Source organism: Onychostoma macrolepis, chromosome 19 (assembly GCF_012432095.1).
Source record: "Onychostoma macrolepis isolate SWU-2019 chromosome 19, ASM1243209v1, whole genome shotgun sequence".
Classification (NCBI taxonomy): Eukaryota; Metazoa; Chordata; class Actinopteri; order Cypriniformes; family Cyprinidae; genus Onychostoma; species Onychostoma macrolepis.
The window spans coordinates 26770709-26796524 of record NC_081173.1 but is presented as its reverse complement, the minus strand read 5'-3'; the positions used below and the strand labels follow the sequence as shown (position 1 = coordinate 26796524).

At 37.1% G+C, this 25816-nt stretch overlaps 3 protein-coding genes and 1 long non-coding RNA gene across 5 annotated transcripts; 3 read left to right on the top strand and 1 right to left on the bottom strand.

The window, feature by feature from the left end:
- Nucleotides 1-20: 20 nt before the first annotated feature.
- Nucleotides 21-8718, bottom strand: LOC131525337 (uncharacterized). 2 transcript variants are annotated; one of them, XR_009267191.1, is made up of 4 exons: nucleotides 8584-8718; nucleotides 2615-2700; nucleotides 1607-1828; nucleotides 21-809 (listed from the first exon to the last, which is right to left on the bottom strand). It is a non-coding gene; the product is annotated as an uncharacterized LOC131525337 (long non-coding RNA). The 2 variants fall into 2 exon arrangements; XR_009267190.1 differs by having other exon boundaries at nucleotides 21-1828.
- LOC131525336 (keratin, type I cytoskeletal 13-like) lies at nucleotides 8686-10770 on the top strand. The gene is made up of 7 exons (XM_058752798.1): nucleotides 8686-9207; nucleotides 9396-9478; nucleotides 9573-9729; nucleotides 9819-9980; nucleotides 10059-10184; nucleotides 10265-10485; nucleotides 10598-10770. Exons 1-7 carry the CDS (start codon nucleotides 8782-8784, stop codon nucleotides 10713-10715), a joined length of 1293 nt encoding a protein of 430 aa, XP_058608781.1. The 5' UTR covers nucleotides 8686-8781; the 3' UTR covers nucleotides 10716-10770.
- Nucleotides 10771-13980: 3210 nt separating this feature from the next.
- Nucleotides 13981-16266, top strand: LOC131525334 (keratin, type I cytoskeletal 13-like). Its single transcript, XM_058752797.1, has 7 exons — nucleotides 13981-14537; nucleotides 14834-14916; nucleotides 14998-15154; nucleotides 15241-15402; nucleotides 15487-15612; nucleotides 15693-15913; nucleotides 16082-16266. Exons 1-7 carry the CDS (start codon nucleotides 14118-14120, stop codon nucleotides 16212-16214), a joined length of 1302 nt encoding a protein of 433 aa, XP_058608780.1. The 5' UTR covers nucleotides 13981-14117; the 3' UTR covers nucleotides 16215-16266.
- Nucleotides 16267-21056: 4790 nt separating this feature from the next.
- Nucleotides 21057-24808, top strand: krtt1c19e (keratin type 1 c19e). Its single transcript, XM_058753971.1, is given in 9 exon segments — nucleotides 21057-21593; nucleotides 21690-21772; nucleotides 22208-22221; nucleotides 22224-22318; nucleotides 22544-22705; nucleotides 22965-23090; nucleotides 23361-23435; nucleotides 23572-23720; nucleotides 24389-24808. Coding segments are annotated over 9 exon segments (1365 nt in total). The 5' UTR covers nucleotides 21057-21071; the 3' UTR covers nucleotides 24528-24808.
- The last annotated feature ends 1008 nt before the right edge of the window (nucleotides 24809-25816 follow it).

Here is a 25816-nt window from a genome sequence, read left to right as displayed (position 1 = left end):
TCACGGTTTCCAGAAAAATATTAAGCAATGTTTTCAACATTGATAATAAGATATTTTCTTGAGCGCCAAATCAGCATATCAGAATGATTTCTAAAGGATCATGTAACACTGAAGACTTGAGTAATGACTAACTTGGAAAACAGTTATTGTATATTGTAATAATATTTCATAATATTTATATTTTAAAGTCTTCTTTCTCAAAATAAATAAAAAAACTAAAAAACTTACAGATCACTAACAGTAGTGTGCTTATCAGTTACAAATAAAAAAAACAAAAACAAACAATAAGGTGTGAGAAAGTGTGCATATTCAGATTTTTACACGTTTTTCATTAATGCACTGCCTATTAATAATTGTTTTTGTTTTTTTTAAAACATTAAATGTGTGTTAACAGAAAGTCCACTCGTATCAATGTACAAAATGTTTTGCAAAAAAACAAAAACAAAACAACTTTAACTTTAGGGCTACTACGGCTTGTCATAGGAACAGTAGACTCAAACTTAATACCTTATCCACCCCTAAAGAGTGGGTATAAAGTAAGAAATATACACTGTGTGTTCACGGTGTATGTGTGTTCACTGCTGTGTGTGTGCACTTAGGATGGGTTAAATTCTGAGTATGGGTAACCATACTTGGCCACATATCACGTCACTTCACTTAATACAGACATTTTTATTTCATGCAATGAGTTACTAACCTACAAATCTACCTTATCTGTAGATATGACCATCAATGCCATATGACTCAGCTCCCTGTATGAGTATCCTCTCAGTGTAATCTGGACTGGATGTGATGTGTTTTCGTAAGAGCTACCAAAGAAGAAAAAAGAGGTACTTTGATATTTTTAGTTCTTTGTCATTTTTCAGAGTTAGCCTTACATAGCTTAGCCTACTGATGCATTACACGTGAGAAGTTACATTGTACATAATTGTAATTAAATTAAGCTTTTAAATGACCACAACACAGCCCATAAATGTCAGCAAAGACCACAACAACCAAACAAGGCCTCAGCACAGATCCTCAACAAAGACTGCCACAAGACGAGGTTCCTTGCCACTGTCCCTTTTAGCTTGCTTAGTTGGGGCCTTAAGGACACTTAATACTCAGCAAACTGATTGATATGACTGCACTGACACTATTAGATGAGAACAAAACTTGAACTGAACTAAGCTGGATGATAGCACTATTGTCTTCTGTAGATCTGCTTTAGAGCTGAATCAGATCTTGCAGCATTGACAGTGTTATCCAACTGAATTGAATCAACATTAAACTCAAGCTGAATAACACCATTGCTGGCTTAGGACTATTTATATCTGAATAGAACTCGTTTGAAACTGATTAACTTTATACTGTTATTTATCTGATCTGAACCAACACATTGGACTGGAGCCCAATAGTGACACTAGTGTCCTTTAGAGCTGCTTTACAACAGTATCTAAATTATCTGATTATATACTTTACTTTATTTATATGCTACTGCACCACAGGTTCCCTGTGTTTGTCTCTGGACTTTTATGTTGAAATGTTTCTTGTGCCATGTTTGTAGTCAGTTTGTAGTTTTACTCCTTGATTAGTCTCCCAAGGTGTGTCTTGTTAAGCTTGTTACCTCTTGTGTGTATATAGCTGCATCCAAAAGGTGAAAAATACTGCTTTGAAGGATGCATTCCATGGTAGGAAGGCATCAAGACACGTCCAAATCCAAAGTTAGCTTTACTTCCTGTCTCTTAAAATGCCTTCATCTAATTGATTCTTTAAGGCAACGCAGATGTAATCCTTCACTGCCTTTGGTATCCCACAATTCTGTGCATGCCATTCCACGACAGTTGAGCTAAAAAATAAAGACAGCGTCTGAAAGTTGCATGGTCAGTTTGTATGTTTGTTTTTGTTCTTTGAACTTTTTTTCCATTTCTGATCTTATTTCTAGTGAGAAATTACTATTATTGTAATATTTGCTTACCAAAGCTTGCTCTGTTTTGCTATAGATCATTAAACCATTACTGTGCCTAAAAAGCCTGTCTGACATGAGCTTTGTGAGGTGCCTTCATGCATAGACACTGCCTGCAAAGTCACTGCCTGATAAGGCAGCAAAGCAAAAAGTCAGCAGCCTGAGTTTTCACAGTCTACATAACTTAGGTCAGTCATTGTTTAGTGTTAGTTTCCTGTCCCTATTCTTCTTGTTCTCTGTGTTCCTTGTTGTTTCCTTTGGACTAGTAATAAATGACTTTGCATGCAGATCCACATTTTCTTCTGGATTTCTTGTTCCATAAATGACAACCACTATGTAGGCAAAAAAAAAAAAAGGTTTCTTCATTGAAGGCCATTTACCTTAATTAGGTGAAATCAATATAAGTTGAAAAAGAAGGCCCAAAAATGTCTCTGTGAGTGACCTTGAAATGACGGCAGTGTACTTCCGGGGCTGCAAGCACTGCCATTGCAGTGAATGGGAAGCTAACAGACAGCTTTCTTTGGGTATTTAGACCTTTGCTTAATCCAACAATTTAAACACACAGTGGAAATAATGGCATGAAAATGTGTTTCAGTTTCATTAACAAGTTCAGTAATAGATGACTCCTGGCGGCAGAGCAGTGCAAGCTTGCTTTCTCAGTGTACTTACCACCACAGAAACAATGGCAAATAGTTTCTTGAAGAGAATGCCTCATAATTAATGACTGCACACTGTTCTCTCCTAGTTGATCCTGCCTGTAAGACAACACAACATGTCAGAGATACAACAGCCTTAGAAAAAAAGTACTATATTTAAATTAATTCATTTCATACTAAGTATAGTTCAAATTTTTTAACATATTTACTGACATATCGCTTGAAACTTACTGATATAAAAATTATAATTATGTATATAGGTCAAAAGTTTGGATACATTACTATTTTATATCTTTGCAAGAAGTCATTTATGGTCATCAAGCCTGCATATATTTGATCAAATTTTTAATATACTTTAAAATACATTTTATGCAATTCTGATTTATTATCAATATTGGAAACCTGTGATACTTTTTTCAGGATTCTTTGATTAATAAAAAGTTTAAAAAGCACAGCATTTATTTAAAATATAACTTTTGTTACAATATATGTTGAAAAGCTTGAGGTCAGTATATATATATATATTTTTTTTAAAGAAATTAGTTTTCATTCAGCAAAGATTTGCTAAATTGATAGAAACAGTGGTCGTAAAGATTGATATTGTTAGAAAACATCTCTAGTTTGAATAAATGCTGTTCTTTTTATTTTTTATTTATCAATGAACCCCAAAAAAGTATCACAGGTTCCAAAAAAAAAAAAAAAAAAAGCAGCACAACTGTCCAATATTGATAATAAATCAGCATATTATAATTATTTCTGAAGGATCATGTGACACTGAAGACTGGAGTAATCACAGAAATAAATGATATTTTAAAGTATATTAAAATAGATAAACACTCTTATAAATTGTAATAATATTTCACAATATTAGTTTTTTTCTGTATTTTCGATCAAATAAATGCAGGTTTGATGAGCGTAATGCTGCATAATTATCAAAAGTGGTAATATAATAAAATCCTTTCATGTCACCATTTCGTCAGCCTACACTTCACATAATAGGCCTGTAGGTGGCACTTGGGCTTCATTAACTGATAGTTTCATCAAATAGTAAAAGGTGCATCATACGTTGAATGCTTGAATCTGATTGGCTGACGAACATTCTAAGGTGTGCAATTGACTATCAGTAAGCCCCGCCCCCCTTAGTTACTGTTGCTCCCTCGGACAAACAAACGGAGTTGCTCACTGTCTTTCAACGACAGCTGCAGTGTGAAAACCTTGTCCCACGATGTTTTTTGCACAATTTTGGACACAGAAGGCCACCAAATGGGAATTAAATGTTCCATGGAGGGATTTATAAAATATTTAAAAAATAAATACGGTGGGTAACTCAAAGGAGGGTTTACAGATCACAATGCAAGCGGGAGAAGTCTCATATTACGGTCGGTCATCACGATCGCGGATCAACACTGTTCATGTATCGCAGGGTACGATTAAATTAATGTACATTTAACCAGTTTAATATGGAGGGGCACTGAAATGTCGACCTTCGTTTATGTGCTTTTGACCTACACTGTACAAGACGCGAGAACAGTCCACTATTTAGGTTGTACGTTAGCATGGACTCACTAACTTTAACGTTAGATAGTTTTAGCCAGAGATACCTTGCTAAAGCACAAGATAACATTAACCTTCTGCTTGAGCAGATGAAAACTGTAACTTAATGAGTGTATGACAATTATCAATTGACAATCGTCAATTATTCCTTACATATATAATATATGGATTTTTGGATAAATCGACACACTAACTTTGATTATTGATGAAAAAAAGTTTAAAATATTGTTTGGTTTATTTATTTATTTTCCTTCCATTGATCTATTCTTACGGAGCCCTTTAAAGGACATTGTGGTGGAAAAAATTCAGGGTGGGAGGAAAAAATATTTTTCAAATGTTTTGCATTCTCTCGCAAAGATATTTGAGTTTGGACAAATTCTTCCTGTTTACTTTACAGCTTGCAGTGGTTACAGCTCGTATGTTCACAATGGAGCAGTTCATAGAGTTTTATTTTGAACTTGCACTCAAAGTAATACAGTCGGTGCTTATTTCGAAGCACGGTTTTGGGACATTCTAAAACGCTTAATGTGGCTTAATGTTTTAAAACAGTGACATTCGAGGACTAAATTCAATAATAATAAATTCTGATAAAAATTATTAGGCTAACATTAATAACCTTATTAATAATATTACTATTAATAAAGCAGAATATGAACGCAACGCCCTGCACGTTAAGCCTTTTCTTCCCCATAGAAAACCCTTAAGTTAGACTATAATGAAAGGTTCATGCAGCTCATATGTTCACAATGGAGCGGTTCATAAAGTTTTTATTTTGAACTTTGGCTCAAGTATAAAGAGATACAGTCAGACAGTGCACTGTAAAAAGTGATAAGTTGACTTAACTTAAAAAAAATTGAGGAAACCCGTTGCCTTAAAATTATTAAGTATATAATATATATATATTTTTTTAATTAAGTGAACTTGACAATTCACTTAACTTATTTTTTAAAGTATCATTTACTTAAAAATTTTAAGGCAACAGGTTTCCTCCATTTTCTTAAGTTAAGTCAACTTTTGGTCAACTGGTTAGTTCAAGGCACGGTTTTGGGACATTCTAAAACGTTCTGTGGCATTCTGTGGCTTAACAGTGACATTAGGACCACATTGGATAATAATAAATACTAATAAAATTGTTAGGCTTACATTAATAACCTTATTAATCATATTACTATTAATAAAGCAGAATAGCCCAGAATATGAATGCAACGGATTTGCTATTTTTAAATCACCGTTTTCAGTCATTAGCCTACCTTAAGCGTTTTATGGGGGAGAAAACTTACGTGCAGGGCGTTGCGTTCATATTCTGGGCTATTCTGCTGAGTAATATTATTAATAAGGTTATTAATATTAGCCTAATAATTTTATCAGCTTTTATTATTATCGAATTTGGTCCTCTAAGTCAGGGGTCCCCAACCTTTTTTACACCGCGGACCGGTTACAGTTTGAAAAAAATCTTGGGTGGGGGGGGGGGGGGGGGTTGATGTTGTTGTTGTGGATAGGGTCTTTAAAACAGCTCTATTCATTTATACTGTTATCAGCACATGTTGAAGTAGATTCGTCTCTTGTCTCTGAGATAATATGCGCTGTTAATGCAGCGTTAGAAAACTCCGTCAGTTTTTTTACTTTCACTTTCTGTATGACTGAAGTTAAGACGTTCACCGGCATAACTATTGCGCAAAGTTTGCACGTTGCTTGTGTGATATCCATTGGCTCACCTTCATGGTTTAAAACTACATGAATACATGAAAGAGGAATCAATTCGGTATGCCGCACTGTCTGAAACACGTCTCTATGCTTGTGCGCGCTTTGGGTGTGTGCGAGTACAGCGCGCAAGTAACGAATTGAGTTCTGTTTCGTTTCTTCTTGTGGTTTTAAATAGATTGAACGTGTAAATTGGCAAATGAATCTGCGAATCACATGCCGAACGGTGGGGTCTGGACCTGGTCCGTATATCACGGATCAACTGCGATCCGTTTAAGCCCTATGACAGATCAGAGCAATCTTTTATTTACTAATTTAACCATCGCCAAATTGCTACTCGATATCAATCGCATACAACGAAAATAAAGAGTAATTAGAAAAATCATTTACGCACAATAAATAACAGAGCGTCATATCTATACACATTTTCCCCAGAACTTTCTCGCGACCCGGTAGGAATTCTTCCACGGCCCGGTAGTGGGTCGCGACCCGGTGGTTGGGGACCTCTGCTCTAAGTCACTGTTTTAAAACATTAAGCCACATTAAGCGTTTTATTATGTCCCAAAACCGTTCCTTGATCTAAGCACTTATTTAATTTATTTGAGTCCAAGTTCAAAATAAAACACTATGAACTGCTCCATTGTGAACATACCAGCTGTAACCACTGCAAGCTGTAAAGTAAACAGGAAGAATTTGTTCAAACTCAAATGGTTTTGCGAGAGAACGCAAAAGTTTTGAGAGGTAACGCAAATATCTTTGCGAGAGAACGCAAAACATTTGAAAAATATTTTTTCCTCCCACTCTGAATTTTTCCCACCACAATGTCCTTTAAAGGGCTCCGTATATTCCAGATCTATTCACTGAAAGAACCATATAAGGCTTGAGAGCCTCGGTTTCTGAACAGACTGTGGAATATCAGTCAGTCTAGCAAAACGCACACAACCCATAGCGACGCCTCAGATTGACAGATATGTAAAAATAAACAGGAATTTTCAGACTTTTGAGCGATTAGTTGCCGTTTTGTGCACATTGTCATGTTAATTATAATTCAAATGCATTTTGTTTTATTGACTACAATATCATTGCTATTTGTCCGAGAGGGGCACTTTTGAATAATTTTGAAAAAGGGCAGGGGCTTGAGCCCCCAAAGCCCCCCTTTTGCACGTGCCTGCTTCAGTATATCTTTAGTTGGACTTCAGCACTACTTCCGCACAATTAAAGTGCATTAAGCACAAAATTGGTTCTTCCAATTTAGCAGACTTTAATTATACCAGATTAGTATACTAAAAGTACAGTTGCAAGGTATTTTATTAAGTACATAAATGTGTAAATATATTTGTACATAGCATGAAATGAATGTATTTCAAATACATTTTAGTATATTTATTTTTCACCTGGGAGGAACAATATTGTACAATCCCATATGGTTTGTAGAGTCCTTCATACCATTTGTGAACATCACACCTTATCTGCTTTTGAAAATCTGTGCAGCTGCATGGTATTTGTCAGGTTTGGCAGCTGTAATCTGATACCACAAGCATTTTTTCTAACTGTTCTTAAACCTCTGCTACTCTACACTGACATCTCTACTTACAGTGTTTTTATCCATTTTCCATTGAAATTAAGAGATATTTATATGTTTTATATAGCATTATAAATAAAGTTTAACATGCATTTATTCTTAATATCATTTCAGACCAAGGAAATCATAAACAGAAAATTCAGAGCATTGATAAAGCTTAGAGGCTAAACATTTCATTTAGATCTACAGCGAAAAACAAGTTTGTTCAAAATAAAACAGGTAAAGTATAAAATATATGGGTTGCCTATCTTAATTAAGGTAATGATGATTTATGATTCACTGATTACCTTTGATGTTTCTTATACAATCACAAGTGGATTTCTGCATAATTTAAATGCCGTGGGTGTTACTTTGCTGTTCACTTTGAATGAGGACCAACTCTAAAACTTCCTTGTTTGTTTCTGTCATTAAGTTGGTCAGAGTTATTTGCCTAGGGGTTTACAGACTAAGGCATAAGCAGTTTAATGTTACTTTTCTCATTGGGTAAAAACAGATTAAATCTAAGTTAGTCTAATCAATGCATTATATAAGTGAATGAACAGAGATAAAAACTAGAGGCCCACATTGTAATGAATCTGATGAACTTTGCATGAAAAGTGTTTGTTGTGCTGTCATCCTACCACATGTGCAGATACCACCTTTATGAATGATCTGCTCTGGAGAGGACAACCCTGAGATCTGTTGATTTCATAATCAAATGAAAATCTCCGATAGGTCTTCGCATAATTAAATTTGAAAACCTGCCAGTTTGATGTAAAACCTGACACATTCAGTAGATGAAACAGGTTTATCATGCCTGGGGCAGGTTCTGTATGATCTGATAAAAGTTTACTTCAAAGGGTTGAAATGGTTTCATTTCAAGAGTTAGACAAGGAAGTTTTAGTTTTACGTGTGACAAACGCTGGATCTATGTATGTGCAGTTGTTCATTTTCTAAGGTTCTAATTTAAATGTAATTTTAAATAAAAGTGGTAAGTTGAACTGATATGTGATATGTTGTTATTCCGGTTAATATATTGTTGTTAATAAAAATTTTTTAAAAGGAATACAAAGAATATAAGATTCGAAAAGACTGACAAAAACCAACAGCTGACACTCACATAAACCCCTGATATATTTCTTGTGAAACTCTAAATGATAACATACCATTCAAATCTGTCTTCAGCCACGCCTGCTGCCTTGGGGAATGGGGGAATGGTTTCACTCTCCATCACCTAAGGCATTCTTTACAGTCCCTCCCCCATTTGTCCACATAAAAGGACCAGGGGTCGTCTTCTCCTCACTCATCCGCTCTCTCCTTCTCCAGCCAGAGCAGACAACGACAGCAAGCTTTCCATCAAAAAGATGTCTTCTTCTTCCATCCGCAGCTACATGTCCTCAGGAGGATCTTCTCGCTTCTCTGTCTCTGGTGGAGGAGCTGGTCGTGTCACAGCCATGCGTGCCGGTAGTGTGTACGGGGGAGCAGGAGGAACTGGGACACAAATCTCCAGTGCCTCTGTTTCTCGTTCCTTCTCTGCTGGTGGTGGTGCTGGTTTCGGAGGTGGTGCTGGCTTCAACCTGTCTGATGCCGTTGATGTGTCTGCAAACGAGAAAGCCACCATGCAAAACCTCAATGACCGTCTGGCCACCTACCTGGAGAAGGTACGCTCCCTCGAGAAGGCCAACGCTGATCTTGAGCTGAAGATTCGCCAGTTCCTTGATAGTAAGACGGCCCCCTCTGCTCGTGACTACAGCGCCTATTACGCTACTATCAGTGACCTCCAGGCCAAGGTATGTGAATAATCTATTGAACATTTTAGTCATGTCAATCATTAAACTACCTTTAGACAAAAGATAATCAATTGAGAATATATCATCATTCTTCTTATGCATGACATATTCAAATAGTGTAAAATAAACTGCATTTCTCAAATACTCATGAAAGAGAGATCTAAAATATAACTTTGATGCCCCTGAAGATCCAGCATGCCACTGGTGTAAATGGAGGCATCTACTTGAGCATTGACAACGCCAAGCTGGCTGCAGATGACTTCAGGGTCAAGTGAGTCTGCTACTTAAAGGCTTACACTATGGGGGGGAAAAATTTAATTCTATAAAGGATCCAAAATATTTACAATTGATTAATTTCTGTGCAGATATGAGAATGAGCTGAGCATAAGGCAGTCTGTAGAGGCAGACATTGCTGGCCTGAGGAGGGTGCTGGATGAGCTGACAATGTCCAGATCTGATCTGGAGATGCAGATTGAGGGTCTAAAAGAAGAGCTGATCTTCCTCAAGAAAAACCATGAGGAGGTAAGTTGGTGGTTGGTTCACACTCAGTAGATCCTCTTGAAATGTATGTGAGGCATATGCTCAGTGGGTTTTTTATATTGCAACATTAGGAACTCTTGGCGGCACGTTCCCAGATGAGCGGACAAGTCAACGTAGAGGTAGACGCAGCACCACAGGAAGACCTGACAAAGATCATGGCTGAAATTCGTGAGCACTACGAGGCAGTTGCTGCCAAGAACCGCAAGGAACTTGAGGCCTGGTTCCAGGCAAAGGTAACATCACTTTAATCTCAGTTTGTCATAAGAAACCAAAACCAGTTGACTTATCTGACTGTGAATTGTCTCTCATAGAGCGAAAGTCTCAATAAAGAAGTTGCCGTGAGCACAGAAACCCTTCAAACATCCCGATCTGAAATCACAGAGGTTAAACGCACACTCCAGAGTCTTGAAATCGAGCTACAGTCTCAGCTCAGTATGGTAAGCAAGTAGAGATTAATCTTGTAAAGTCTGGTCATCACACTGCACAGAACACAGAATAACTAAGCTTTTCCCAACAGAAAGCATCGCTGGAAAGCACGCTGGCAGACACACAGGCCCGCTACTCTGCCATGCTGTCCGGCTACCAGTTCCAGGTGACCAGCCAGGAGCAGCAGCTGACGCAGCTTCGTGCCGATCTGGAGCGCCAAGGGCAAGAGTATCAGATGCTTCTGGACATCAAAACCAGACTGGAGATGGAGATTGCAGAGTACAGGAGACTTCTGGATGGAGAGGCTACAAGGTGAGACACAACTACAATACAAAATCTTTTAAGAACAGCACGTAAATTAAATATTAACTTTCAAATTTTTAAATGACCATTATTTAATAATCTTTGTATTCTACCTCTGCAGTGTTTCAACCACAAGCAAAACCTCAACTACACGCAAAGTGGTAACCATTGTGGAAGAGGTGGTGGACGGCAAAGTGGTCAGCTCATCCTCCCAGTCTACAAGCCAGACTACGTCTTAAAACCACCCTTGGGCAAAATCTAGTGATGAAAAGCCAATAAAGTGGTCTACCTGTGCATTTTTGTGCATGTCTTGTGCATGTCATTTGCACCTTGCATAAAATCATCTCCTATTTTGGCAAATATCAAAGTCTTATATATAAAACCAATAATTAGCTAGCATAATAAAACTACTATTTTTGTTCATAAACAGGGTAACATAACTTACTCAAGTATTGCAAGTATTGGTATAAACCATTTAAATAAGAAAACTAGGATGACCAATTACTCAAATACACAGTTACACTGCATGTATTTTAATGGTTTTTGGTTTTTCAAAATTAATGAATGTTTTCTGTAGTTCTGAAAGCCATTGACTTACTGGATTACTGTTTATTAGAATATTTTATTAAGTAATTTGAACAAGCCTCAATCAGAGCAAGCAACAGCACGCACATCAATCTCAAATGGGTGCTCGACAAAAAAACAAGTAGAAGCATACTAGGAGCTTTGGTGTTGCCGACTTTGCATTTCTAATATGCTTCAACAAGCCTCAATCAACAGATTATTTTATTCAGTTCAGACTGATGTTTATCTTATAATAACATGAATAAAAATTTGACTGTTATAAACGTGTAATATAAACTTAATATAAACTTAGCTGATCTTAAAACAGTGTCACAAAACTTACCAAATAGTTGAATTAATTTGAAGACAAATGTCTCAAAGGAAGTGAAACTTATCTCAAATTGTAGTTAGTAACTTAATCTTATTTTTCTCATTTTAGGTAATGTATTGTGACTACTTTTTAGATTACTTTTTTAACTTGTTCTAAACTTACCAATAAATGTATCATACTGATATAAAAAAAAAGACAAGGGAAAAATAAATATATTCCAATATTTGATATCAACATCATGAAGTTATGCAAGCATTACATTACACCAGGTTTCCCTAACTAGGGCTAATGTAGGAATGGCAGTGGTTTGTGAGTTAAAAAAAAAAAAAGCTAATAATAAATTCAGTCATAAATATATATTTTTTTAAATAAAACAAATCAATCAAAATAAAAGACCTGAACACTAAAAAACACTTTTTTTTTTTTTTTTTTTTACCTGCATGTCAATGTGACCATTAACTGACACCAGAGTCTTGTTAAATTTAAATATTAACTTCCTCAGGGATATTTCAAGTAAATATATTCGAAGCTAAATGGTCTGACACACAGTAAAATTTTTGTAAAGGAAACTTTAAAAGAGAAAAAAAAGAAGCCTATTAAGTAGTATTAAGGATTATCAATACATTATGAATAATTCACTGCCATCTTATGAATAGCATGTAATCATGTAATCCATATGTTTTGGCCGCGGAAGCATGGTAGCGGGCTTTGTCTTGAATGCACTTCATTCCATGAAATGTTTATTCCTTCTTGTTTATTTAGCTAGATAATTGACCAACAACAACAACAAAAAAAATATTAAAATTAAAATACAAATTATACCAAACAAAACTCGTTCCAAAAAAGGGATTCTACAAACAAAAACATATGAAGTGGTCAAAAATGATGTCTGACCCACTCCCTTCCTTCCGGCGTACTGCCGTCCAATTTACCGCGCCCTTGTGACGTTTACAATTTTCGTTCTTAATTAACAAACTGAACTAAACAAAACACAAACAAATAATATTTCAACATAAATAATATAAAATAAAAATACACTTTCTTAAATGGCTACAACACCATAAGTAATTGTAATCTCATTACGAACATTTTAAATTGTAATATAATCCAGCTACGAGCACTCAGTTTTTGGAATTTGATTGTGTAATCCAGATTACATGTAATCAGTTACTACTGCACAGTTCTTACTTCTAAACTTCTCTGATCCTCACCAAATTAAATCAGGTAATCAACAGACCAAGGTCAGGATGGAAAAAAAAAGAAAGAATATTTATATTTGCATGAAGTGTAAACAGGTTTGAGAAACACTGCTCTAGTAAACCCTGTCCCTGCAGCAAGTGTAGTGCAATAAAATACATTTTGTTGCATGACCACATACTTACATACCGGCAAGAACTCAACAAAGTTTCTGGACATTGCCTCCTGTTGGTCAAAAGGTGTTAAGCAGGGTTCATTCAGTACCTTCAACATAATATGGGTCAGAATTAATTAAAACTGAAAGCAAAATCTAAAAATCATCACTTAAGAATTAGCTCTAACTACAAATGTTAGGAATTTATTTAATAAATTATTTAATTTTTTAGAATGAAACAACATTAGATATAAATTTTCACTGTGCTTAGCTCTACAGTATTACATTCACTCCACGCTCGAAATATTCAAAGGTTGCACAACACAACTTTGCTGCACACAAAAATAAAACTTTCTATTTGCCTTTTGAAATATAAACATTCCAACCTGTCACAACAAGTCGGATTATCTTTAGCAGGTCATCCGAAACCCACTTCAAACATGTTAAACCTGCTTTTGGTCGCTTGGTGTTTTAATATAGCTCATTTTGGTGCAACAGTAAGGACATTAGGCAACAACTGCATTGTTTAAATGTACAATCTGTAAAAAAAAATAATTCATATAAAACATATGCAAACTAGGTAATGGATTTTTAATCAATTCCTAGAACTGATCATTTATATTTTTATACAAACAAAAAATACTCACTTTGGAAGTCCACATTTGTACATGCTTTATGTGTCGCCAGCTAACATGGTGTAGTGGAAAACTGCTTTTCGATGTAGAAAAAAGTAAAAAAAAAAAATTATTTTACACCCCACAATCACTAAAAAATTGGCCTATTATTAACCACTGGAATAAAGAAATGATAGACACCTATGTAGAGCAAAGAACATAAAGAATAATGAATGTGTGCAGCACAAAAATAAAAATAAAAATAAATCATTTAAAGCATAAAGCATTTAATTTTACTTGTGTTTAACAATAGATAAGCCAACTACATATATTGTAGGGTCCCATTTAGCAATGGTTTACTGAATATATTTAATTAAATATACTATTTAATTTTTACTTAGACTGAAAGGATATGATGGCCAATATACTATGCATTCCTAACTCAACAATTAGAAGTAGAAAGAAATTAGTTAATTAAACAAAACTGTTAGCTTAAAAAAAAATGTCTCTGTCAATCCATGGCTTCATGCTTAGGGCAAAATTTAAGGAATTATTGAGGAATTTAAGTTAATCTCTAAAACGCTAACATACCATGCAGACCTTCAGCCACACCTGCTGCCTTAGGGAATGGGGCAAGAGTTTCATGGTCCACCCCCTTAGGCAATTCATCTGGTCCCTCCCCCATTTGTCCACATAAAAGGAACAGGGGTCGACTTCTCCTCACTCATCCGCTCTCTCATTCTCCAGCCAGAGTTGAGGACGACAGCAAGCCTTCTTCAAAATGATGATGTCTTCTTCCGCCCGCACCTACATGTCTTCAGGAAGTTCTTCCCACTTTGGTGGAGGAGCTGGTCGTGTCACAGCCATGCGTGCCGGTAGTGTGTACGGGGGAGCAGGAGGAACTGGGACACGTATCTCCAGTGCCTCTGTTTCTCGTTCCTTCTCTGCTGGTGGTGGTGCTGGTTTCGGAGGTGGTGCTGGCTTCAACCTGTCTGATGCCGTTGATGTGTCTGCAAACGAGAAAGCCACCATGCAAAACCTCAATGACCGTCTGGCCACCTACCTGGAGAAGGTACGCTCCCTCGAGAAGGCCAACGCTGATCTTGAGCTGAAGATTCGCCAGTTCCTTGATAGTAAGACGGCCCCCTCTGCTCGTGACTACAGCGCCTATTACGCTACCATCAGTGACCTCCAGGCCAAGGTACATGACTTACCTATAAAACATGATAGTAAAGTCAATCATTAAACTGCTTTAGACAAAAATTAACCAATTCTATATATCCCATGTTTCCTCATTTGCAGACCATATATTCAAAGCCTTTGATGAACATTGAATTTCTCAATTACTGCAAGAGTGATCTAAATTTGACCCTTTTTCATGTATTCATTATGTGCCAATATCCCTCAATATCCAATGGTTCCTAATTAGCAGAGAATATGAAAAATACTGAATTTCTCAGGAATGCAATTTGACTTTTCCAATCTGTGCCCCTGAAGATCCAGCATGCCACTGGTGTAAACGGAGGCATCTACTTGAGCATTGACAACGCCAAGCTGGCTGCAGATGACTTCAGGGTCAAGTAAGTGACTAGCAACTCAAACGGCATTTTTGACATCTGCAAAAGGTGTAAAGCATTTAAATGAGTTTCTTTTTTGTGCAGATATGAGAATGAGCTGAGCATGAGGCAGTCTGTAGAGGCAGACATTGCTGGCCTGAGGAGGGTGCTGGATGAGCTGACAATGGCCAGATCTGACCTGGAGATGCAGATTGAGGGTCTAAGAGAAGAGCTGATCTTCCTCAAGAAAAACCACGAGGAGGTAAGTTGGTGGTTGGTTCACACTCAGTAGATCCTCTTGAAATGTATGTGAGGCATATGCTCAGTGGTTTTTTATTGCAACATTAGGAACTCTTGGCGGCACGCGCCCAGATGAGCGGACAAGTCAACGTAGAGGTAGACGCAGCACCACAGGAAGACCTGACAAAGATCATGGCTGAAATTCGTGAGCACTACGAGGCAGTTGCTGCCAAGAACCGCAAAGATCTTGAGGCCTGGTTCCAGACTAAGGTAACATCAGATGTCTTTAAAGAAAGGGCAATGTTTTAATGAAAACCAACAAAAGGTCTGACTGCTTTGCTATGTCTCTCATAGAGTGAAGCCCTCAACAAAGAAGTTGCCGTGAGCACAGAAACCCTTCAAACATCCCGATCTGAAATCACAGAGGTTAAACGCACACTCCAGAGTCTTGAAATCGAGCTACAGTCTCAGCTCAGTATGGTAAGCAAGTAGAGATAAATCTTGTAAAGTCTGGTCATCACACTGCACAGAACACAGAATAACCATGTTTCCCCCAACAGAAAGCATCGCTGGAAAGCACGCTGGCAGACACACAGGCCCGCTACTCTGCCATGCTGTCCGGCTACCAGTTCCAGGTGACCAGCCAGGAGCAGCAGCTGACGCAGCTTCGTGCCGATCTGGAGCGCCAAGGGCAAGAGTACAGGATACTTCTGGACATCAAAACCAGACTGGAGATGGAAATTGCAGAGTACAGGAGACTTCTGGATGGAGAGGCTACAAGGTGAGACACAACTACAATATAAAATCTCTTAATAACAACATTTAGAAAGTAGTGTCACAGTTTTTCAGTGAGCAGTGGTGGTTTATTATAATAAACTAAATTAAAGCGAGATGTGGATACCTGTCTGGCATTTCTGTAGTGTAATATTATTTGTTTGTACCTCTGCAGTGTCTCAACCTCAAGCTCAAGCACATCCTCGACTACACGCAAAGTGGTAACCATTGTGGAAGAGGTGGTGGATGGCAAAGTGGTCAGCTCATCCTCCCAGTCTACAAGCCAGACACTGTCAAAACCATCCTAACTCAGAGTGATGAAAAAACAATAAACTGCACTAACTGTGCACAAACTATGCATTTCTAGTGTCTTATTTTCTTCTGTTTTGTTGTCATATTTTACAATGTAAAAATTTATGTAAAAAGATTTTAAATGGGAAAAAAAATAGATCTGCTAGTATTAGCCTAGTTGACGTAAAAAAAAAAAACATATATATATAGAGAGAGAGAGAGAGAGAGAGAGAGAAAAGGAATGACAGCTAAATTATCAGCACAAAAATTTCAATTAGAAAAAGTTGCTGATGCATTAAATGGCATACATTAAATCAGGTAGAATACATTATAAAATAAATTTTAAAAAAAATAAAGGTAAAATAAATCATTAAATACATTAAATTAAGTTCAGTTACAAAGTTACAAAGGAAATGTCTTTGTAAACATAAATAAAACGAACCGGCCATTTTAATGTAAGATTAAATCTATCACTGGCATGTACACACATCTTTGTAGGCATTTATGCATTACTGAGTACAGGAACAGGATGGGAAAATCTGAAAATGACAATGCTTTGAGGTCATTTATTCTTTGTGCTAACACTGGCAAAGCTTATAAAACCAAAGCAAACATAAATTACACAACCTTACTGTTCACTTTTCACAAGATGACAAATCTCTTCCAAAAAAACAAACAAAAAAACAGCCCAGGCATTCAATTCTTGACCTGCCTTATTGATGCTTCCTTGAGTTATTTTCAAGATGACTTTAAAGGGTAGGGGGTAATCCAGTTGACAGTTGGTGATATCAAAATCAACTGAAAGAAGATGATATGTTGGGATTTGAGACCCATTGCACATCAAATAAAACTAATCTACTGGACTAACAAGTTCTATAGTTGTTAAAGCGTTAAGAAAATGTGAAGAACTAACGTTACAGTAAGTTAGGGACAGTGTTTTCTCACCCTGGCACCAAGAGTGCTAGGACCAGGACTCTAAATAAATAAATTAATTAATTAATTAAAAAGTAATAACAAATACATATAAAATACAGGCATGACACCAATCAGTACTTAAGTATTAAATATTCTAGCAAGTAGGCCTATTGTGAATGTCACAATGTACAATTAGTCAATACACAAATTCGATTAAAGTAAATGTTTTAGAAATATATAACTTTAATAGAATTGTCATGACTAATGTAGTACATCTGGGTGAAAGAGACTATCATTTTAACACACTTGGACTATATAACATTTTGTTTTTGCATTAGTAGTCAAACTCAAATGTAGGAACCATTCCTCAGCTTCAGTGAATCAAGTTAATCCCATGAAACATTTCTAGTACTCCAGGCATTTTAACGTTATTAAAAAAAATTTTTTTTAAATTACGTGATATAATTTGTGGTGAAACAAATAACATTTACTTGTCGAGTCTCTTACCTCGCTAAAAACTTTCCCTCAGAAATACGCGCCATTCCTGTCAGGCGCGCGCACTCTTGTGGTTGAGCACGCAATCGACGCTTCCAGACCATTAACCAGCATTTTTACAAAGATATGACCTACATTTCGTTTCCCCTAAACGTATAATTAAGGGATTTAGATAAGCGAATTTTAATTTTGGGCGACATTTGCAGAGCTCTGTTAACAAACATACTTTTGGCGAATAAAGCTAATACTGATTCTGATAACGTAATAAGTGTGCGCTAACACACGAGGAATTTGTTGTGTTTTTTTAAGGAGCTCTTGGTACATACATGCATACATACATACATGCATAGGCCTACATACATATCTGACATGAGAACAGAAACATTTAAATAAGAAAGACTTAGCAATAAATAATAATTATGTGTATGAATCTGCAACAGAATTTATGTGCAGATTTGTGCATTATTTACTCTATAGAGCTGTTTAAAAAAATTAAGCATAGCCTATGTATTTATATAGTACTTGAGAGAGAGGCAATAATCAGAGATGGAGAATGAATTGCAGACATGAGTTTCAGAACACAGGTAGTGATTCCTGTGTAAACTGTTCAAGCTGGAGATGGCATGGTGGAAAAAAACTGTTTTTATGGATAGATGTTCTAGTGCAGAGAGATCTGTACCGTCTGCTTGAAGGGAGAAGTGCAAACAGGTTGTGTCCAGGGTGAGAGGGGTCTGTGATGATGTTACCTGGCTGCCCGTTTCTTCACTCCGGATTTGTACAAGTCCTAAAAGTTGGGCAGGTGCACACCAATTATCCTTCTGCTGTCCTAACAGTCCGTTGCAGTCTTGTATCTGATTTTGAACTTTTTCAGTTGACGAAGGAAGTACAACCTCTGCTGTGCCTTTTTTCACGATGGAGTCGAATGTCCCACTTTAGGTCCTGAGAGATGGTAGTGCCCATGAACCTGAATGACTCTGCAGCCAGTCACGATGGTGACGTGGGGGAGTGCTGGGGGGTTTCTTCTGAAGTCAACTATCATCTCTACAGTTTTAAGCGTGTTCAGCTCCAGGTTGTTGTGACAGCCAGCTCTTTAACCTCTTGTCTGTAAGCAGACTTGTTGCCATCCTGGATGAGACCCCTGCTAAAAAAAAACAATAGAAGCCCAATAGAAACCATCACAGAAATTCCAATGGTTTCCATTAAAATACCATTATAAACCATTAGCTTTTTCCATTAAAACCATTTCAAAATTCCTTTTTGTAGTGTGTTTTGGGCATTTTTCCAATAGGATTTATCATCCCACCAATAGAATCCAACACATAACAGTAGACACCATTATAGTTTCCATTAAAACCAATACAATTCCCATTATAATCATTAAAACCATTACATTTTCTATTGTGTTTTGGGCAGGGTTATATTGTTTTGTTTTTTTTCAGCAGGGACCGACGATGTCAGTAGTGTCATCTGCAAACTTCAGGAGTTTGACAGAGGGGTCAGAAGAGGTTCAGTCATTTGTGTAAAGGGAGAAGAGCAGTGGAGAGAGAACACAGCCCTGAGGAGCTCCAGTGCTGATGGTGCAGGTGTTGGATGTGAGTTTTCCCAGCCTCACTAGCTGCTGCCTGTCTGTCAGGAAGCTGGTGATCCACTGACAGATGGAGGTGGGTACAGAGAGCTGTGTCAGTTTATTCAGAAGGATATCCGGGATGATGGTGTTGAAAGCGTTGGTGAAGTCCACAAACAGGATCCTTGCATTTTTGTACTGCTGTGATTAAGCCATCTTGTAGAATGTATACATGCACCCCCTCCACTTTTTTTAAGCAACTAGCATTAGCCAAAATCATGTTGCTTTAAGGTTAGTGAGTAATAAATAAATTGCATTATTTGTAATTTTTTTTACAACATTTTAATGTTCTCTAACCGTTGGTGACTTATGAAAAACGTGATTAGACTAGTACCATTGTTTAAACCTTGAATTACTTTAAAATTGTAAACTTTTTGATGATTGGTTGTAGGCTATGGCATTCCTAGTGTACATTGGTTGAGGAAATAATAAAGAGTGTATTATGGCTATACAACAGTGAACCGTATTTGGGGAATTAATTTATTCACTCAGAATTCAGACAACACTAGTGTATAGTGCATGGAACATGGACCTTCTGAACAGAGTTTATGACTTGTTGAACATTTGAAAAATAGGGAGCAGTCAGACACTGTAAATTCCTGCAGCTCAAGTGGGCTGAACTCATTTCTACATTTTGAAACTAGGTGTTGCTGTCTATGCTAATTAGTGAATATGGAATTGTGTATGAATATTAAGAATGCTGTATTAGTTTCTTTTAACTATTATATGTACTGAATAATCTGAATTTGAGTTTTAAAACTTGGGTACACTGTCTAATTAATCAAATTCCATTCAATTATTTTTATATTAAATATCCATTCTCCACACTGCCTGTTCTCTGCAGAGATTCTGTAGTCTCTTTCAGCATATTGGGCTGCAGATGGAGCAAACAACCGAGATGGATGTCCAATCCATCACAGGACACACACTCATTTATATTACATAGTTATTATAATTATTAAATATAATTATTCGCCAAATTTTAAAACACAGACACAAACAGCATGAGAACTAATAAAATGTATCATGAACCTCTTGATAATACAGAGATCTGTTCTTCAGCTCAACAGCCCAAGGGAGGAATTTAATGTTAAGCTGAACTTGGTGGGAAACATCCTGCTGCTCTGTGTAGTGAACACTGGTACAGTACATGCACAAACTTGAGATGTTTCAAACACGCATCCACTCTTTATAGTTAAAATTGTTATATAATAAGTTGCTTTAGGCAAATCTTAAGTTAACAGTGAGATCAGCATACCTCCATGTAGTTTCATATCTTGTTCAGTTACGTATTTTTTGCACATTTTTCTTGTAGACAAACTTGCTTCTTCCAACACACCTCACTTATATAATGCAACTGGTGTTCAAATTCGGCATTGAAATTTTGTACCTCTGATTTTAAAGTAACATTGAAATGAGTGCATCATTTGAGTCAGTTATCGGCCTATAAGGGTGATCTTGAATATTCAAGGTTTTAAGAGTGTGAGGGGCTTTACTACATTAAAATCAGTAGTGAAAAACTAGCAACATCCATAAAAGTTTGAACATGTACAGAGCTCCTTTTATCTGAGGAAAGCTTTATGGGGGGAATGCAAGAATCTATCTTACTCACTCGAGGGTACAATCAATCAGTCAATTTTTCTTCTTAGCATCACCTTTCACTTTAGGTGATTTAAGCTGACAGAATTCCTTGCTGTCAGCAAGTTTTTGATGAAAATAAGGTCAACACATCCTCCTTTGTCAGTGTCAATCCCATTACCAGCATATATAAGGACTCTGAACTGCTCTACTGTACTCACTCTCCAGCCAGAGCAGAGTAAGACCACCAACCACCGTCCACATGGCTACCACCTTCTCCAGCGGCAGCTTCATTTCCAGCAGGTCCTCAATGGGCTCCTCGCGCTTCTCTTCTTCAGGTGGAGGAGGTGGCCGCATCAGTGCCATGAGGGCTGGCAGCGTGTATGGAGGCGCAGGAGGTTCAGGGGTCCATATCTCCAGTGCCTCTCGCTCCATGGCCTCAGCAGGCTCGGGAAGCGGCTTTGGCTTTGGAGGTGGATTTGGTGCTGCAGGAGGTGCTGGTGGAGGATTCGGTGCTGGTGGTGGATTCGGTGGTGCTGCAGCTGGAGGAGGATTCGGCATCGGTGGAGGAGCAGATGACAGCATCATTGGCAACGAGAAGTTCACCATGCAGAATCTCAACGACCGTCTGGCTGCTTACCTGGAGAAGGTCCGCTCCCTTGAAAAGTCCAATGCAGACCTCGAGCTGAAGATACGCCAATTCCTTGAAAACAGAATCTCTCCAACTGGCACTGCTCGTAACTACTCTGCCTTCGAAGCTACTATTGGTGACCTCCAGGCTAAAGTAGGTCTAGCTAAAATTGCATAACCTAATAATCTTCATTACCATAAAACAAGTAAATAACATCAAAAATGCAGATTTTTTTGCATTTTTTTGCAGATCCTGAGTGCCATGCAGGAAAAGAACACAGTCCACCTCAGCATTGACAATACCAGGTTGGCTGCAGACGACTTCAGAATGAAGTAATATTTGTTTCATTTTTCATTAAATTTGTATATAATACATGCTGTGGAAATGTACAGAAATTATAGAAAAACAACAACAAATAACTGCTTAACTAATTTGTAAATCAGCTTTTGGGTAGCTTAATGTGATATGTTATACACATGAGTTTCTTTATTCTACTGAACACAATAGAACATATTTTGAAGAATGTTGGTTACCAAAAAGTTGATGGTAGCCATAGACTTTCATAGTGTTTTTTTGTTTGTTTGTTTTTTACATACTATGGAAGTCAGTGGTTACTGTCAACTGTTTGGTCATCAACATTCTTCAAAATATCTTCTTTAACTAGTTATGAACTTCTAATGGGGGGAAAAATAGCCAGCCACAGCAACAAAATTCTTGATGTTGATAAAAGACAGTTCTTCTGTATAATGTTCCTTTCTATTGGACAGATATGAGAACGAGCTTTGCTTAGTGAGGTCAACATGACTCTTAAAGACCTCAACCTGCAGATTGAAGGGCTCACTGAGGAGCTAGTCTACATGAAGAAGAATCATGAGGAGGTAGTAAATCATTGCAAAACCTTTAAGAAAGTGTAAAGCATAAGATTTAGGCCAAGAATTGTTCCAGCTAAAAAAAATTTAGACAGTAGGTCAGATCACACAGGTGTTTTATAGCTTCAAGCTCTAGATGTCACTGTTTTGTAACATATTTCCTTACCACGACATGTGAAGCCAAGAATGAAACAAGTGATGAACATTTGAAAATCATATATGATGTATCTTCAGGACCTCTTGAGCTCACGCGAACAAATGAGCGGACAGGTCAACGTGGAGGTTGATGCGGCACCACAGGAAGACCTAACTAAAATTCTAGCTGAGATGCGTGAGCACTATGAGACCGTCACAGCCAAGAGCCGGAGAGACCTTGAAGGCTGGTTCCAGCAGAAGGTTGGTTTAGTTCATAACTCGATTCTTTGATAACAAACATTCATAAAGTCATATGCAGTCTAGGAGCCCACTGCAAAAATGTTGGAAATAAAATAACAATAGTTCATGAAAGAAAGGCAAAACACCTACTGAATTAAAACAAGTTAGAAAATAATTTATCAGACCTTGAAAAGATGATTTGTGTTTTGAAGAGGAACATTGGCACAGCTAAGCCTACATTGGGCATATACATGTATTTAATTAAACACTTCTTTTGCAGTCTGAGACCTTGAAACAAGAGGTTACAACAAGCACAGAGACCTTGCAGACTTCGAAAACTGAGGTCAACACAGTGAAGAGCACAGTACAGTCACTGGAGATTGAGCTTCAATCTCTCCTTGCCATGGTGAGTATGTGTAGAAGAAATATACTGCCCAAAATCTATTTGGACACATAAGTGACACAAATCATGGTCTGGTGTGCATTAGAAAAAACAACAATCAAACAAACTGGCATTCACTTTAAAAACTCAATTTTTCAGACAAATAATTCAGTCATTTGTTACATTTAAATGATAAACCCATTCAAAAGTAAGAGAAAAAGTATTTGGACTTTTTTTTTTTTTAAGTTTTGGTCGTTGCCAACACATCTTTCTCTCATTATCCCTACTTCACAGAAATCATCCATGGAAGGCACACTGAGCGGGACTCAGAATCGCTCCACCCTGCAACTGTCTGGCTACCAGGCACAGGTGAGAGTTCTGAGCATAAGGATAAGAATCTCATAAATCTCACAGACAGATCTCTTAATGCAGCCAACCACTAACAAGACTTTAAAATGAACTGTGCCGGGGTTAAAAGTTCTGTCTTCTCCCCTCGGGCTTGTAGGTGAGTGGAATGGAGGGTCAACTGGTGCAGCTTCGTGCCGATCTGGAGCGCCAGAGTCAGGAGTACCAGATGCTTCTGGACATCAAGACCAGACTGGAGATGGAGATCGCAGAGTACAGGAGACTGCTGGATGCAGAAGCCAGTGGCAGGTAAATCACAGACTACGTCTGTGCAGTTTACACGCTCCTCTCCATAAACTAGAATATTCTTGCAAACATGCAGACTGAGAAACGTTCTTTTCTTGAATTTTTATTTTTTTTAAATATTAAATAAATTTGTTTTTGTATCATAAATAATTATTCTTATTCTAATAATTGTAAACAACACGTGCAATAAATATAAGAAGGCCGTATACCTATATAGATATTTATAGCACTATTCATAGATTTTTTGAGGATTTTAGAGTTCAAATGAACAGCATTTATTTGAAATAGAAATTTTTGTTATCTCTTTACTGTTACTTTTGATCAATTTAATGCATCCTTGCGGAATAGAATTGTTAATTTCTTTAAAAAAAAAAAAAACTTACTGCACCAAACATCTGGACAGTAGTGTTGACAGTTAGTATTGAACCTCTGACATCTATGAAACCTTTCCATTCCACAAAAGGTTATTTATAATGGTTACTAAAATGTTCTTCACACTTTTTTTTTCTTTTTTTATTGGCATTGCTGTGAAAACGCCCTTGGGAACCTTTATTTTAAATGATAGTTTGGGGTTCTGTGGAAGTTTGTGGTTTAAAACTTGAAAGACCACATTTATAGTACAAATTGAGCTGTACAGGATTAACTGGTTGAGTGTTTTTGTTTCCAAACAGCCTCACAATCTCTGGCTCTGGCTCCAGCTCCTCCTCCAGCTCGATCACTACCACCAAAACAGCAGTGATCACTGTAGTGGAAGAGGTGGTTGATGGTGGGATGGTGGTTTCTTCCTCTTCAACATCCCTTGTTAAGTGAAGCCCACCAGACTCATGTTGGTTGGAGAACAGACCTTTAGCTCTAATATGGTGGTTGCCTTTGAGCATTTACAACAATAAAACTAATGTCAAAGACAAAATGTGAGTGGTTAATGTCATCTATTGTACATGGATGCAATTTAGAGATGTTTCATTTAAAGTGACCAGAGATCCAAAAAGGGTATATTAACATTGGCGTAATAAAAGAATAGCTCACCCAAAAACAAAAATTTACTAAAAAATGTACTCAACCTCAGCCCATCTAAGATGTATATGAGTTTGTTTCTTCATTGAAACAGATTTTGAGAAATTTGGCATTCTCTCCCTTGTTCACCAATGGATCCTCTGCAGTGAATGGGTGCCGTTAGAATGAGAGTAATCCACACAATAATCCACAAATAATTCATACGACTCCAGTCCATCAATTAACATTTTGTGAAGCGAACAGCTGCATGTTTGTAAAAAACAAATCTGTTATTAATAAGTTTTAACTTTAAACTGTTGCTTCCAGCTAAAATACAAGTTCTTTATCCATTTTATTGCTTTAGTTTTCTCGTCTGATTCAGGAGGGAATACGCAGATCAAGCACCATTTACAAGCGAAAAACAATCCAAAACAGTTTTATCAGTGGATTTTGATGTGAGAGCACAGGCAGGACTTTTTCACTGGAGGGTGACTTGTTATGGATTATGGACTCGTATTTGGGCCAGAAGTGACAGTTTAAAGTTAAAAATTCCCTAAAGATGGATTTGTTTCTTACAAACATGTAGTTTTTCACTTCACAAGCTGTTAATTGATGGACTGGAGTGGTGTGGATTACTTGTGGATTATTGTGATGTTTTTATTAGCTGTTTGGACTCTCATTCTGACGGCACCCATTCACTGCAGAGGATTCATTAGTGAGCAAGTGATGCACTGCTAAATTTCTCAAGATCTATTCCAAAGAAGAAACAAAAAAAAGGATTTAATTGAGAAACATCCTCAATTAAATCCAGGTGAGAAACATTTACATTATACATTAGGTGTATAATGTTTTCAAATGACTACTTCTTAAATAAAGATGACTGTCTTTACATTGTCAAAAAGTTCTAAACCACACACAGCAGACAAACAACATTATGAACTATGTTAGTTTAGCCACAGATATGTATCAGAACGTGAACTATGTAAACAAGTTTAGCAACAAACTTGCACAGATGACAGAATCTGCTGAATGAATGAATATGAATGTTAATGAACAAAAAACAATGGTAGTGAAAGTAAACATTCATTTCACGCAGGAATTACAAA

Excerpts from the sequence above, each read along its gene's own strand:
- LOC131525334 (XM_058752797.1), top strand. The coding sequence starts at position 14,118 with ATGATGATGTCTTCTTCCGCCCGCACCTACATGTCTTCAGGAAGTTCT. Across the intron at positions 14,538-14,833 it reads TCAGTGACCTCCAGGCCAAG|ATCCAGCATGCCACTGGTGT; the intron begins GTACATGACTTA and ends GTGCCCCTGAAG. Across the intron at positions 15,914-16,081 it reads CTGGATGGAGAGGCTACAAG|TGTCTCAACCTCAAGCTCAA; the intron begins GTGAGACACAAC and ends GTACCTCTGCAG.
- LOC131525336 (XM_058752798.1), top strand. The coding sequence starts at position 8,782 with ATGTCTTCTTCTTCCATCCGCAGCTACATGTCCTCAGGAGGATCTTCT. Across the intron at positions 9,479-9,572 it reads GCAGATGACTTCAGGGTCAA|ATATGAGAATGAGCTGAGCA; the intron begins GTGAGTCTGCTA and ends ATTTCTGTGCAG. Across the intron at positions 9,730-9,818 it reads TCAAGAAAAACCATGAGGAG|GAACTCTTGGCGGCACGTTC; the intron begins GTAAGTTGGTGG and ends TTGCAACATTAG.